At 38.6% G+C, this 14,786-nt stretch overlaps 1 protein-coding gene and 1 long non-coding RNA gene across 25 annotated transcripts; one reads left to right on the top strand and one right to left on the bottom strand.

Annotated features, from left to right (window-relative positions):
* Positions 1 to 2,472: 2,472 nt before the first annotated feature.
* Positions 2,473 to 9,834, top strand: LOC125550924. 18 transcript variants are annotated; one of them, XR_007302033.1, is made up of 9 exons: positions 2,473 to 2,858; positions 3,696 to 3,877; positions 4,028 to 4,103; positions 4,260 to 4,335; positions 4,433 to 4,512; positions 4,988 to 5,095; positions 5,191 to 5,778; positions 8,490 to 8,599; positions 9,570 to 9,834. It is a non-coding gene; the product is annotated as an uncharacterized LOC125550924 (long non-coding RNA). The 18 variants fall into 18 exon arrangements; XR_007302026.1 differs by having other exon boundaries at positions 2,475 to 2,858; positions 3,696 to 3,761; XR_007302025.1 differs by having other exon boundaries at positions 2,477 to 3,761; positions 5,191 to 5,396; positions 5,616 to 5,778.
* A 1,139-nt stretch (positions 9,835 to 10,973) lies between these two features.
* On the bottom strand, positions 10,974 to 14,536 carry LOC125550923 (replication factor A protein 1-like). 7 transcript variants are annotated; one of them, XM_048714048.1, is made up of 13 exons: positions 14,354 to 14,536; positions 14,185 to 14,258; positions 13,944 to 14,075; positions 13,587 to 13,756; positions 13,218 to 13,491; positions 13,055 to 13,148; positions 12,871 to 12,980; positions 12,711 to 12,789; positions 12,497 to 12,632; positions 12,270 to 12,427; positions 11,901 to 12,195; positions 11,533 to 11,793; positions 10,974 to 11,458 (listed from the first exon to the last, which is right to left on the bottom strand). In XM_048714048.1, the coding sequence occupies exons 4-13, from the start codon at positions 13,725 to 13,727 to the stop codon at positions 11,120 to 11,122; spliced, it is 1,887 nt and encodes a 628-aa protein (XP_048570005.1). In that variant the 5' UTR covers positions 13,728 to 13,756; positions 13,944 to 14,075; positions 14,185 to 14,258; positions 14,354 to 14,536; the 3' UTR covers positions 10,974 to 11,119. The 7 variants fall into 7 exon arrangements, with proteins under 7 accessions (XP_048570005.1, XP_048570006.1, XP_048570002.1 ...); XM_048714049.1 differs by having other exon boundaries at positions 13,944 to 14,150; positions 14,221 to 14,258; positions 14,354 to 14,535; XM_048714045.1 differs by having other exon boundaries at positions 14,185 to 14,535.
* Between the last annotated feature and the right edge of the window lie 250 nt (positions 14,537 to 14,786).

The following is a 14,786-nucleotide window of genomic DNA, read 5'->3' as shown; positions in this document are numbered from 1 at the left end:
CTCAAAAACCGAGGGAAATACTTACGCTACTTTGCTGCATCACCCTTTCCTCTTCAAGGGAAAACCAACGCAGTGCTCAAGAGGTAGCAAGAAGGATTTCTGGCGCCGTTGCCGGGGAGGTCTACGCAAAAGTCAATATACCAAGTACCCATCACAACCCTTATCTCCCGCATTTCATTATTTGCCATTTGCCTCTCGTTTTCCTCTCCCCCACTTCACCCTTGCCGTTTTATTCACCCTCTCTTTTTCGTTCGCCTCTTTTTCGCTTGTTTCTCGTTTGCGCGTGTGTTGGATTGCTTGTTTGTCGCGATGGCTCAAGATAATACCAAATTATGTGACTTTACCAATACCAACAATAATGATTTCCTTAGCACTCCGATTGCTCCTCTTACCGATACTGAATCTTGTGAAATCAATGCTGCTTTGTTGAATCTTGTCATGAAAGATCAATTCACCGGCCTTCCTAGTGAAGATGCCGCTACTTATCTAAATAGCTTCGTTGATTTGTGTGATATGCAAAAGAAGAAAGATATTGATAATGATATTGTTAAATTGAAGCTATTTCCTTTTTCGCTTAGAGATCGTGCTAAAGCTTGGTTTTCGACTTTGCCTAAAAATAGTATTAATTCTTGGAATAAGTGCAAAGATGCTTTCATCTCTAAGTATTTTCCTCCCGCTAAGATCATCTCTCTTAGAAACGATATCATGAATTTTAAGCAACTTGATCATGAACATGTTGCACAAGCTTGGGAGAGGATGAAATTAATGATACGCAATTCCTCCACTCATGGTTTGAATTTGTGGATGATTATACAAAAAAATTTATGCCGAATTGAATTTCGCTTCTGGAAATCTTTTAGATTCGGCTGCGGGAGGCACTTTTATGGAAATCACTTTAGGATAAGCTACTAAACTCCTAGATAATATTATGGTTAATTATTCTCAATGGCACACTGAAAGATCTACTAATAAAAAAATTCATACGATAGAAGAAATTAATGTTTTGAGTGGAAAGATGGATAAACTTATGAAATTATTTGCTAGTAAGAGTGTTTCTTCTGACCCTAATGATATGCCTTTATCTACTTTGATCGAGAATAATAATGAATCTATGGATGTGAATTTTGTTGGTAGGAATAATTTTGGTAACAACGCGTATAGAGGAAACTTTAATCCTAGGCCTTATCCTAGCAATTCCTCTAATAATTATGGTAATTCCTACAATAATTCTTATGGAAATTTTAATAAGATGCCCTCTGAATTTGAGACTAGTGTTAAAGAGTTTATGAATTCGCAAAAGAATTTCAATGCTTTGCTTGAAGAGAAATTGCTTAAAGTTGATGAATTGGCTAGGAACGTTGATAGAATTTCTCTTGATGTTGATTCTTTAAAACTTAGATCTATTCCTCCTAAGCATGATATCAATGATTCTCTCAAATCCATGAGAATTTCCATTGATGAGTGCAAAGAAAGAACCGCTAGGATGCGTGCTAAGAAAGATTGCTTTATGAAAGCGTGTTCTTCAAATTTCTATGAAAATAAAGATGAAGATCTAAAAGTTATTGATGTGTCCCCTATTAAATCTTTGTTTTGCAATATGATGGGACTGAATATGATCCACCTTTACCTAAAAGGCGTTCCAAAAATTTGGAGTTTTTAGATCTTGATGTTAAAATTGATAAAAGTGGAATTGAAGAAATCAAAACCCTAGATATTAATAAACCCACTCTTTTGGATTTCAAAGAATTTAATTATGATAACTAGTCGTCTACCCGTGCGTTTGCACGGGCTAGTACATTTATTGTGGGGTAAAACATAAACTTTCATGAAAGGCACGGATATCAGTTTGCACGGGTTATTTATGGTCTCAATGACGTACTCTTGGATATAAAGATTGCTAAACTTTTTCTTTTGAGAAGCTACAATGTATTTTATAAATTTGTTACTTCAGATTGAATTTGAAATTAGGATTTTTTTTGTTAACCTTAGTACTTTGCTCGATAGCGATCAATTCTAGGTCTTCTTCAAAAAATTGTTTGGTGAATTGTGTGCTACACAATTAGATTTTGCTATGATTTTTGTTTTTTTGCTATGTTTTTTTGGGGCCTTAATGAATGTACTGTTGGATATAAATATGGGTGCTAAGTATGTTATTTTGAGAAACCACAATTTTTTAAATATTTTTTCTTGAGATTAAAATTAAAAATATTATCATATACCCCTAAACTTACTACTTTGCACGATCAATTCTATAACTCCTTCAAATACTCCTTGGGTAAATTGTATACTCAACAATTAGATTTTGCTATCATCTGTATTTTCTTTTTATGAGTTTCATTTTGTGTAATATACTCCCTTTTTTCGAAATTACTTGACACAGAACTGGATATATTTAGACCGTAATTTATTTGTAGGGAGTTGTGATGTCCATTTAGAATAGAAATTGTATTTTCTGTAGTGAGTTACACTGTGGCTAATGTCCATTTAGATGTGCGCATTTTTATTAGTTACAGATTTTTGGTAGCATGAGCAGCGGGTTTCGGCGGCCGCGGTCGGCGCTGCCGTCGTGTCTAGTGCGCGCCCCTCTGACCGGCGCCATGAGAGCGGCTTCGCCGGTGGATCTCATGGACAGTGCGTGCATCATTAACCTTCTATAGTCCTCCGCGGCGAATCGCATCACATCGCCGGCCGGAGCGCCGGCCATCTGGCCGTTCCCCTTTGCTGTGCGGTACGCCATCTCGGCGGAAGCTGCAATCTCCTCCGGCGCCCGCGTTGCTGAGCGGAGTTTCCTCATGCAGCAGCAGCGGCGGCAACTCCTATCCATCTACCAAAGAAAGTGGCATTATCTTATCCATTCAGTATGTATCTTTTCCTCTTTACTGTGTGTTTGCACGAACAGGTGCATATCTCCCTTTGCCTTACCATTTCCTCTTTGTATTAAATAAATTTGAGCAGCGTATGTTTGCATCTTGCTGTAAAGTGTACTTGAGAGACGATGGTAGAGGAGCCATCAAGGAAATTGCTGGCAGATGCAGCTACAAAATTACTTGTTCCAGTATTTTCTATTATTTGTGAAATTGGATATGACTGGTAGGCTATGTAAGAAAGAAATTTTATAGTAATTGAGAAAATGATCTTGGTTCTTCAATGGCTCTGTAACTTTAGAGCCACGTCCCTAATGCATACATATATAACTGGTATTGATCTTGTCAAATCAGTTGTTAGCCCTTGCTCGCATATTTTTGTTTACCTGTAAATGCAGAGAGAAGTACCTTGCTGACAAATATAATATTTCAGAGATAACCATTTAAAACAATTTTAAAAACCAATTTAAAACAGTTAAGGCTGCTATGTCTTTCTAGAAAAAAAAGGCTACTATGTCTGCAACACATTATATTTGGTCATTTAAGAATGTTTGTATTTGTTCTTAACTTCTAATTCTAGTTATTAAAAAATATCTATAATATATCCTTGTAAACAATGTTTTTTGCAACCTTGTCGGATGGACGCTCTTCATCTGATATAAGTATCCGCAATCCATTTCTGCTGGAAACCCTTGACATTGCAACATAGAGTTGGCCATGTGTGAACACTTGCCTTTCTAAGTAGAGTCCAACCTTTTTGAGAGATTGCCCCTGACTTTTGTTTATTGTCATAGCAAAGCACACTGATATTGGGTATTGTCTCCTTTTCAGAATGAAAGGCCATTTTGAATCACTTGGTGACATAATAATTCGTGGGATGTAAACTTTGTCACCAATGTTAGTACCTGTTATGACCTGGCCTTCGATGAAACGCTTTACTAGCTGTGTTATTGTTAGTCTTGTCCCATTGCAAAGTCCTGCACTTTGATTGATGTTCCTCATAAGCATTACTGGTAATCCTATTTTCAGCCTCAGTTCATGATCTGGTATTCCAGAAAATGTTAGACTATTTAGAAATTCAGTTGGGTACAACATATCTTTGTCTTCCACCGTAGACATTGCCTTGCATGTTGTATCTGAACTGAGATAGGTTACCTCTTCAGGAATTTGACTCATGATGTAGGTGTTAATCTGGTCAACAGTCTCGTTCCTTGGGCACAGGATCGCTCTTTCCTCTAGGTATGTTCTATCAGTGTACTTGTTGTGTAATTCAAGGTATGTGTTATTAACTATAGATGCTTTTGGGTCATCTCCTTTATTTAAAATAAGGTCTTCTGGGATGCTAACCCAGTCTTCATCATCTATTGTTGCTGTTGTGTCATCGCCGATGTTTAGTATCCAGTTTGCAAATTCAGCTGTCTTTGCTTTCTCTTCTGGACTACCTTCGGATGAATTCAGACGCATATTTTCTGTGAGTAGGTACTCCTCAAAGTTCTTCCATAGGTAGGATCTCTTTATAGATGCCGAAATGATATGTTCCCTTTTCCCCTTTGGTATATAACTGGTAGGATTTGTCTGAAGTCACCTCCCAAGACTACTGTCATTCCACCAAACGGTCTATGCTCGGCATCCTCATTTGTGAATCGAAGTATGTCTCTCAAACTCTTGTCTAATGCCTCAAAACAGTGCTTGTGTGTCATAGGTGCTTCATCCCATATTATCAGTGAAGTTTTCTTTATTAGTTCCGCGAGAAATGTTCCTTGCTTGATGTTGCATGTCGACTCGTTTGTGATTTTGAGCGGAATGTGAAATCTTGAATGAGTTGTTCTTCCACCCTGTAAAAGAAGTGCTGCTATACCACTTGAAGCTACTGCTAGAACTATTTTTCCTTCGGATCTTAATTTTGTCGTGACTGCTTTCCACAGAAATGTCTTTCCAGTTCCACCATATCCATCAACGAAAATCAGTTTTCCACAACTGCTGCTAACTGATTCTATTATAACATCAAAAGCCATCCTCTGATCTTGATTTAGCTTTTGTAGTAACTCTGTGTGCTCTATTCTTAAAGAATCTTTATCGTAGTTTAGTTCCTCATTTACTAATCTATTATTTATATCTTGAAGAATCGAACTATCTGGTAGTGGCATTCCTGGAAAATCTTTGAGGGACTTACCACCTTTAGCCAATAGCTGTTCGATCTCTGCCAAGAGGAGGCTCTTTATTTGCAATGAGTTGAGTTCTAGGGCCTGAAAATTGAGTATTCTTCTTTGCCGACGTTGGATGTCCTCAGATAGTAACTCCCAGTTTGTTTGCCACAACTTTGCAGGATCAGTCACCTCGCAAAATAAAAGTATTGTGCAGAAAAGTTGGCGCATTTGAGGAGCAGAGGCCCAATGGGATGCTTCCTTGATGCAGTCATCCCACTCCTTGTCGTCATTAAGTAGCCCAAGAGCATAACATGCAGATTTGTATGTTGGATGTACAACCCCATCAACTGTTCGGATTTCTTCATAGGATCTGCATCCTTTCACGGTATTTAGAAGCATTCTCAAGTAGTATTTTTCACCGCTTATTGGTTGTGCATAGTAAATCCTGCCTATTGTTTTTTACCACCACGTCTTTTCCTCCATTCTTTCTCTTTTGCATGCCAAGTCCATTTGGTTGGAAACTGTGCATACGTCAAACTGCGAGCTTCCTCATGCAATTGGTTGGCTGTCATCCATTCTGTGAACATTGTCTTTTCTATGTTAGGCCGAGATATGATTTTATCTAAATCCATCGAGTCTGGGAATACCACAACATGTTCATTTTCTAGGTGAAATTGTAACCTTTCAACCGCAGGCTCTCTATACTGAAGAGGAAACTGAAATATGCGCCATGCGGCTTCACATCCAGATATGTACCGAGCATCAAGGTATCTCTTGATTTCGTCGTCCCTGTTTGTTAATTTGACACCTCTTGTTTCTCTTTGTTTCTCTTCTGTTTCTATTAATACAGTTGTTCGATCTTCTCCTTTGTGGATGTATTTGAATAAATAATTTATAGACCTTGATCTGTTGCACCATTCAACATTTATGTGGGCTTGATACTTGACCAGTATGTTTCTATTGTATGGCACAACAAATCTATTGTCTAGCTTCACTCCGTTTTTGTCCACAGTATTGCCATCATCTCGTCTTCTATATACTGGATAGTTATCTTCATCTATTGTAGTTTCAGTGCAAAAACTCTTGGGGAAATGTTTGGCACAACTTTTATCGACCATGCATGGTGATTTTGGGTGTGCTTGACCACAGGGACCATGTATCATGTAATTTTGCACTGCTTCATACCCATCTGGATCACTATTCTTGTCAGGAATTTCGGCTGATATGATTTTGTCGATCTGGGAAGGACTGGGATCTTTATCATCTGGATGTAGAAACACCAGTATATGTGCATGAGGGAGGCCTCTTTTTTGGAACTCTATCGTGTAGACAACTGCATGCAAGTAAAGAAATTTGAGAAGAAATGATTTAGGACAATCACCTAGGCAATAGTAAATCTGTAGTTGGTTGGTAAACTTACTCGCAATTGTTTGTCCGAAACACTTCTCGTTCTTTATGTCATTCATAAGTTCCTTCAGTTTTAACATGAATACTCTGGCAACAATGTCTGGACGATCTTCAGGTTTCTGGCCTGGAATTAGATCCAGCATATCCTGTATTTCCGGCCATTTTGGATTGCATGTAAAGTGATGAAGAGATCAGGATAGCCAGCCCAACGACAAATCGCCATGGCATCTTGGTAGTTTTGCTGCTTATTTCTAGGGCTACCATTATATGTTGAGGGTAGTATGATTCTTTGGCCAACTTGTTCAGTTCGTGTATCTCCATTTTCTATTGCATCATGCAGTCCTCTCTATAGTTCTGTCCTCAGCTTACCTTGGTTTGTCCTGTACCAATTTAGTCTCCATTGTTCAATGCACGTTGCTGCATCAACTAAGAACTATAGGAACAAACGTCCACTCATTTGCAAGGTTGTTGCTTGGTTAAGACGTTGTTGGATGCGATATGCATAAAACTCCAGCATTGTTACATACTTTCTCTTACCTTTGTCGCCTCTCTTTTTTTGATACTCTATTTCTGGTCTGAACCCATCTTCTCCATATGGAAAAAAGCAAGGGGTATTGCATTGACATATAGCTTGGGTGCAACTCTGAAATCCTCTGTAACATTCTGTCTTTGGTCTCAATTATTATATCAAATTCATTATTTTCTCCATCTTGTTCCCCGATAATTAGTGCTGCAACTTCTGAGGCAGATGAGAGGTTGTATTGCCGTCCATCTTTCGACCTTTTGTTGATCAATCTTAGTCTTACATCTTTAATATCTCGGTTTTCAAACCTGTCCCTTGCCATACGAAACGATTTGACTAAAACATTGTGCTCATCTAGCATCTCTAGTAGACCTTTGACAATGTTTTCATCTGGCTTTGTCTTACTCTCCATTGAAGTTGATGCAGTAATCCTGTTACGCACTTCATTTTCTGTGTCATGTATGTACAATTGGGCAAATTTTGGTTTCGTCACATCATCTTTAGGAAGTAAAGTGCCAATCTGATGGTAGTTTTGGTCATTCAAACGGAAAACATATGGTCCAGGTGTCTGCTTATTAATTTCATAGTCAACCTTTCCTCCCATTGAAGTGAACGCGAACATGGAGTTGTACAACCTGATGTTCTGGCGAAAATTGGATGACTCTCCTCTTTCATTGTAACATAGTAGCTGTCGGAGATACAACGGAGCTTGCTTCAGTGGTGGTAATTTAATTTTCCCTTCCTTGCAGCAGAGACCAAATTTTGGAACTGTGATGTTATGTGTGTTTGTGCTTCTCTCTCCATGCCACATAATGGCATTGCAAAATTCACAAACGCAATTTGGTTTTCCCAAATTTGAAACTTGAGTGACATCCTTTGCTATATTTGATACTTCACAGCGAAAATCTGTTTCTGAGCTCGAGCTCAGCTGATCCCTATATCTACGCCGGTGGTCCGCGTTAAGATCCGTGCGTCTTCCTGTATTGCGTTACCGTACATGGAGTTTCTCCCCGCGCCGCAGTCGGTCATTTATTGAGCCGCGCCGTTGCCCAGCCGTAGAGGTACAGGATGGCAAGAGATGGCTCGGCTTATCAACTGAGCCACATGAGCCGTATGTGTCCGTTCACCACCCAACGGCGTCGTCCGGTAATAATTGCCCCAGCTACTTAAGTCCACTCTCCATCCACCCACCGCTTCCATTTATTTTCTCCAAGCATTCTCAGTGCTCATCCACCCCCATCTGCAATCTCATCCTCTCCGCCATGTCTGCCTCGTCGTCAACTTCTCTCCCCGTCCCATGGGATTGGCCCCTCCCTCTCATGCCTTGCCCATTCTGCGGGGACCAGGTCGTCACCAACGTAGCGAGATCTGGTCAGTAGGCAGGGGATCGGTTCTACAAATGCGTGGTGTACGATGTAAGTTTCTGTTTTCACTTAGAAAGTCGTCGCAATCGACGGATCAGTCTGCTAATCTCATGCTCGGCTAATGCTTGATCGATACCACACCTCTGTCTTTTGCTGTCCTTATTCGTTTCCTTTCCCTTTTCAGCTGGAGTATCTCTTTCCTTTTTCGTCTAGCTTCCTTCCTTGCTGCTCTGATAATATCTAATTGACTATCATTAGATTCTACTGTCGCAAGCTGTGAGGTTCCTTGCTTAGGTATTTGTATTGTTTGATCACCCAATATATTGCTGCATTATATTTTGGTATCATTTGAGTAATCCAGGAAAATTAATGGCTATATAATTATTTTTTGGTATTGGGGTAATGAATACCTTCTGTTGTTTTGATTTGGTCCACCGTTACTTCGACGCAAGTTGAGTGCAGCTAGTGAATCCTGAAATGAGGGAAAAATTGTAACGCTTTGTTTGAGAGCAACAACATGCAGATAGAATTAAGTATATGGAAGTTAGCAGTATTTCCTTTCTGGAGGCAAAGATCTGGCATGTACCCCATGTTTTATTTCTCACTGAATATTTAACCTTGACTGTAGAAATTAAAATCTATTCCTCATTGGGAACATCACAAAAAAAATTAAGTACATGCTAGTGAGGACATCTTATAAGCACCTGATTCCTTTTCTGCTGAAGTATTTCTTTCCTTTTCCGTGCAGCATCCTTCATTGCTGCTCTAATGATGTCTGGTTGATTATCATTAGATTGTAGAGTGGCAAGTTTGGAGGTTGCTTTGTCAGGTCTTTCATTGCTGCATTAGATTTTGGTGCCATTTTAATAATCTAGGTAAATTAATGGGTATAAAATTGTTTTTATATTGTGGTAACGAATACCTATTGTTGTTTTTGTCGAGTCCATTGCGAGTTCGACGCATGCTGACTGCAGGTAGTTAATCCTGAAAAATATGAGGGAAAAATGTAAGGATTTTGTCCAAGAACAACAACATGCAAAGAGTATCAAGTATTTTGATAGTTGACCCGTGCACTTGGATGGGCTATTATCATATTGATAGTCGAAATCCAATCATATTTAACTTTCTTAGAATTTTATTCCTTATCGGGGTTATCACAAAGTATGTAAGCAGTAAATGATAGTGAGGACATCTTGTAAGCACCTTATTTTACTTGTCCGGAAATTCTTAGTTGCTGACGATAAGTTTAATGTATACATGTCAGGTACCACATTGTTTTGAAGGATGTTGTCTGGATCAATCAGTTTCCTGGAAATATTCCTGTTCTCCTACTGATAGTATGCCAACAAAGAATTGTAGATCATGTACATGTGTTATTACCTTTTAAGCACAGGACATACTATATGGTTTGTAATTGGCAAACTAATTTTGATGTTTGTTCATCAATTTCTCTGTAGTTGCAATTAACAAAGCATATGTGATGAGATTACGGAGTTGATGCATATAATAGTGGAAGTTGGTAATGAATACCTGCAAGTACTGGCACACAACCTATTCGCTCCTTACTGCTTGCCGTGTAAGGATTAATTATCGCCTGTACGTGATGTAGGATGAGATCAGAGGTGCTGTCTTGCCGGGATGAAGGATGTGATCGGCGGCGAGACGAATTGACTTGATACTATATTTTACCAAAAAAAATTACCAAAAGAGAGATAAGAGGATTTTGTTGTGTAGAATTTGTCACGCGTACGTTTAGATCTGAGCAGTTAGTCTTAGCGATGTATGTCTTATATATGCACGTCTCCGTTCCATACACGTATAGTCTATGTATTTCATTCAAATTTCTATCCGTGTGTTTAACCATCCAGAACTCGTGCTTATCTACATGTCTTCATGGAAAAACCAATATTTAATTCCAGTCTAAACTTGAGTCATGGTCGGCCACGCATGATAGGGCTAGATGGCAAGACGGAATGCAGTGCGTACTGGAGCATGTGCGTCAGAGCTAAGCGACAGGTAGAATGGGTTATGCCCCAGGCTTAGTGTATGAGAAATCTCTATGTACGCTAGGGTGACAGGTAGAATTGATTATGCCCCAGGATTAGTGTATGTGAAATCTCTATGCACGCAACACAGGTCAAGCTGAAAACTAACTTCAGGAAATCACTGAATCAGGACCTCCTTTGTAAACGTGTGTGCCCAACCAAGCTAGCAAAGCAAACAAATTGATTGATTCTGTAGGGAGGTTAGTCGTACCAAAAAGCTATCTGATCCATGTAAAAAAGGGTAGCTGATCAATCCCTCCACCGGCTAGCTTGGGGAGGCTAGCACATATGAAGAGAGCACCCTAATTAATTCCTACCAGAGTTGGCACCTGGTACAAATTTGGCGAACAGGATGGATAAACTCCACTGCTGTTTCTAATTAAAAGGGATGCACTTACGGAGAGAAATCAACTGTTTCTAATTAAAAGGGATGCACTTACGGAGAGAAATCAGTTCCTGATGCTGGCGATCAAATGCTACAACAGAATCAAATATGGACTCAACCATGAACCACAGAATTGTTCTTTTAGCTGTCATGCTTTCTTCATATAGCAAGCAACTAAGGTAACTAAGATTGAATTGTTTTAGACTATTCAGAATTACACCAAACATTTACTTCTGAATAATAGAGAGAATAATAACTTACTAACACAAAGGTATGCCTTTACATTTATTACAAATATCTTAAACAATGACGAAGTTCATATAAAGTACAAATGTGATTTTCCCATCTATTGTACTACATCCTAAATTAACAGATCTCCACTAATTAGTGACTTGTCTTTCGAGTCCTTAATACACCAGACTTCTGAATGCCTTTGCTCAGTGATTTTTTATCGACACAACTAAGCCTTGTCCTAGGCCTTGAATCATTGTGCTCCTGATCAACACCGACGCATTTGCGTACAACACGCTTCCTCTTGGGGCTTGATTCCATATATTTGGATTTGTTTATTTCCTGACTACCTTTAGCTTTTGATTCATCGTCAAGATGTGTAGCACGACCTGTGCTCCGTCTCCTACCCCTTTTAGTCTGGTCAATAGTGAGTTCATCATCCTCTGATTCTTGCTTTATAGTTTTTGAAAGTGATAATTTGTTCACTTGCTCCTGCGAACATTTATACCAGTTAGAGAGGTGTACAACAACTATGAAAGAACATGAAAATGCACCAAGAAACTTACATGGTTATCATTCTGAATTCCTTTCTTCTTAGATCCCTTATCAACACCAGTAAGCGTTATGCTGGTCTTTGAATAATTCTCAGTTCCATCTTTTTCGGAATCTTCATCTTCAGTAATGCTTATTGTACGCTTTCTTTTGGGGCTAGATTCCTTGAATTTGCATTCATCTTTCTCTTGGCTATCCTCTTCTGATTCTTCATCAGAATGTACAACGCGACATGTGTTCCTAGTCCTAGACTTTTTAGTGCCCTTCGTAGTGTTCTACAAAAACATGACAAATTGAGTTAGTTTCCATAAACATTCATTGTAAAATATGGCACGCACATATACAAAATGTTATGGAGCATCGTAGTACAAATAGACGATACCTGTTCAACATTAACGTGTTGTACCGATGAATCTTCTTCAGAGTCCATAAAAAATATTCTATGAACAGTGTAATCTTGGTAACCGTACTTGAAATTATAGTCATTCAGTCTGAACTGAAAAATCAATCTCTGCCCACATATTTTCTGAATTTTTTTTGCCTGCTCATGGATATCACAGTCATCCCTATCTATCAAGAATCTTGCAGATTGCTTAATCAGTTTTTTTGCTTCTGTCTCAAACATGGTGCAAGTTGTTGTTGCAGTATGATCACATATCTCTAGCTTAAGTTTGTACCTAGTAACAAAATGACACATCTGGTAAGTGGAGGATAAATTACTACCTAAAACATGAGATATTATCAAATTTACCTTGGACATGTCTTCTCAGGTTCTTTCTCACATTTTGGACAATAGAAGTGATTCCCTTCTTTTTGTAGTTTTTTGTTACATTTGCCGCATCCTATGTAGTACCACTCATCTGATGTATCAATTGACTTAATGGTTGCATCTGCAGTATAGAACTTTTCCTGTCCATTGTAGGTTAAATTAGCACATAAAACATATGAAAAAAGAATTTAAAAGTTAATCATAAATACCTGTTTTTCAGATTCATATGCAATTTCAGTTATTTCTCTTAGTGTCTTTCTGTTATAGAGCATTTGTTCTTGAATTGTTCCTTGCAAGTGGGCTTCCGGCCCTGTTTCCTCTATGATATCATCTTCCAAGCAATACCTATTTTCGCATGAGGTAAGTATCCATGTACATGACTAAATAGGATTTCTTCATATTATTGCGGAAAAACGGTTGCACCTCGTTTGGAGCTCAGCTGTTTCAAGGATATCCAAATCGATATATACTTTGGTCGCACCTGTAGATGACAGCGAGTACTCTGCAAGCACTTGATATTAAATTTCGAATACAAAAAAGACATGCATAACACTACTTACCCTTGATTGATATAAATACAAACCTTTCAATTTTCTGACCGTTGTTGATGTTACTATGACAACATGTCCCATAGAATCTTCATCAATTTGGTCAACCTTATTGCCCCAGAGTCTAATATTAACTTTTTGATCCCTGTATATTCCAACAGACATGACTATGAGCAGCCATGATATTTTATTCATACAATTTTATTTAAGTGTACTTACTCAATTCGAAGTACAATATCTCGAATCTTGGAAATCCCAGGAGTTGTCTCCGTCTCTTCAATATTCCCTATATAACTTGCTACCCCAATGACATCTGCTAAATAAGATGGTATTAATATGTGGTGAAGATTCAAGTTAATAATTTAAACAAATACAATCATACAGGATAAGTACATCCTCTGGCCATCTCTTCTGGAAAGAACTTCAACACTACAAAACATGAAACTTTGTTCTGCTATTCTGATATTTTTAAGTCCCTTAATCTCTTGAATTTTTGTTGTGTGCAAGAAGTTAATAATCTTGTCGCCTTCAACTGGACGGAAATTCATGGCAGATGTAACCTTGAAATTTGCTATCATGTAGACTAAACCTTCTTGGATCAATGGCCTGAACTTGTTAACCATATGTTTTATTACCTTCGCATGTATCATAGTGCCCTGAAACATTATAATGCAGCGAGAAGATGCATTGGTATTTAAATTATAGTGACCTATTTATGTTGAAAAAAAAATCCTTTTACCAATAAACTGACCTGTTCATCAAGCAGTATCATGTCAAGGCTAATTAGTTCATTGTTATTGAGGTTAATGGCGTCCCATAGCCTAATTACACTGACCTTCACTTTCCAGGAATCCTTCCCATTGTTAATCGCATCGAGCATATCGTATGCCATTGTTTCAATTGAAAACAAAAGAATTTGACCTGTAAGCGAACAGTGAAGATTAGAACTTGTTATAGTCTTAGCCAAATCAAAGACTTTATAATCGGAAAGAAAGATTAGTTTGTATGACATAGTAAGTGCAAAGCCTAACAATGTGATTGAACCAACAGAAAAAATAATCATCTAAAAATTGGGTGAAAAGCAACTGAACAGAGGCAACTATCGCACCTAATAGGAGAATCTGACCAATGACGATGCTGACAACGAACAGAGCCTCCTTGATTTGAGATGGTCTATGTTAGGCTGCAGGCTTAATTTATAAGCTAGCCTTATGGGCTTAGTTCTGCCCCGAGCCGATCTCTGTGACGTATCCAAAGAGCATACGTGAGAAGATTAGATTTGAAATTGAATCCTTAGATTTTTTTTGAATCCAATCTAGCAAAAAGAAAATCAATGTGAGAAGGGGAACCTGATCCACATGAGGAAAATAATTTATTGCGATAACCTCGTTGAGCGCAGGAGATCCACGCCCCAACGTCCTTGCTGCAATTTGAGGTGAGGATAGAAGAGTCCTTGATGCAATTTGAAGTGAGGATAAAAGAGTCCTTGCTGCAATTTGAGGTGAGGAGAGAAGAGACCTGAGAGTTTGAGAGAAAGAGAGAGACGTGATTGAGAGAGGGATCCATGCCCAAATTCCTTGCTCCAATTTGAGAGACATGGATCTGGTCATCATGGGGAGATGCGGAGAGACCTGGGAGTTCAAGAGAGAGAGAGAGAGAGATGAGATTGAGAAAGAAATTAGGATTGGTTTAGGTCTCCTTTTTTGTGAACGGGGGTCTCTTTTTTATTTGGTAATGGAAGAGACGGTGGAGAGCGCTACGGGCCTTTTCTTGACTCACGGCGCTATGGGCCTTTTCTTCTGACTCAGCCGTCCAATGATTTTGGGCTTTGTGAATCAGTCTGTTTAATAAGCGAACTTAATTTTTTCAGCCTCAAATTGTATGGGTTAATCTAGACCGTAATAACTCGGTCCCATCATTAGATGTATGGCTCCAATTTTCTAATTAATGT

The sequence above is a fragment of the Triticum urartu genome, chromosome 4 (genome assembly GCF_003073215.2).
Source record: "Triticum urartu cultivar G1812 chromosome 4, Tu2.1, whole genome shotgun sequence".
Classification (NCBI taxonomy): Eukaryota; Viridiplantae; Streptophyta; class Magnoliopsida; order Poales; family Poaceae; genus Triticum; species Triticum urartu.
This window is presented reverse-complemented; position numbering and strand designations above follow the sequence as displayed.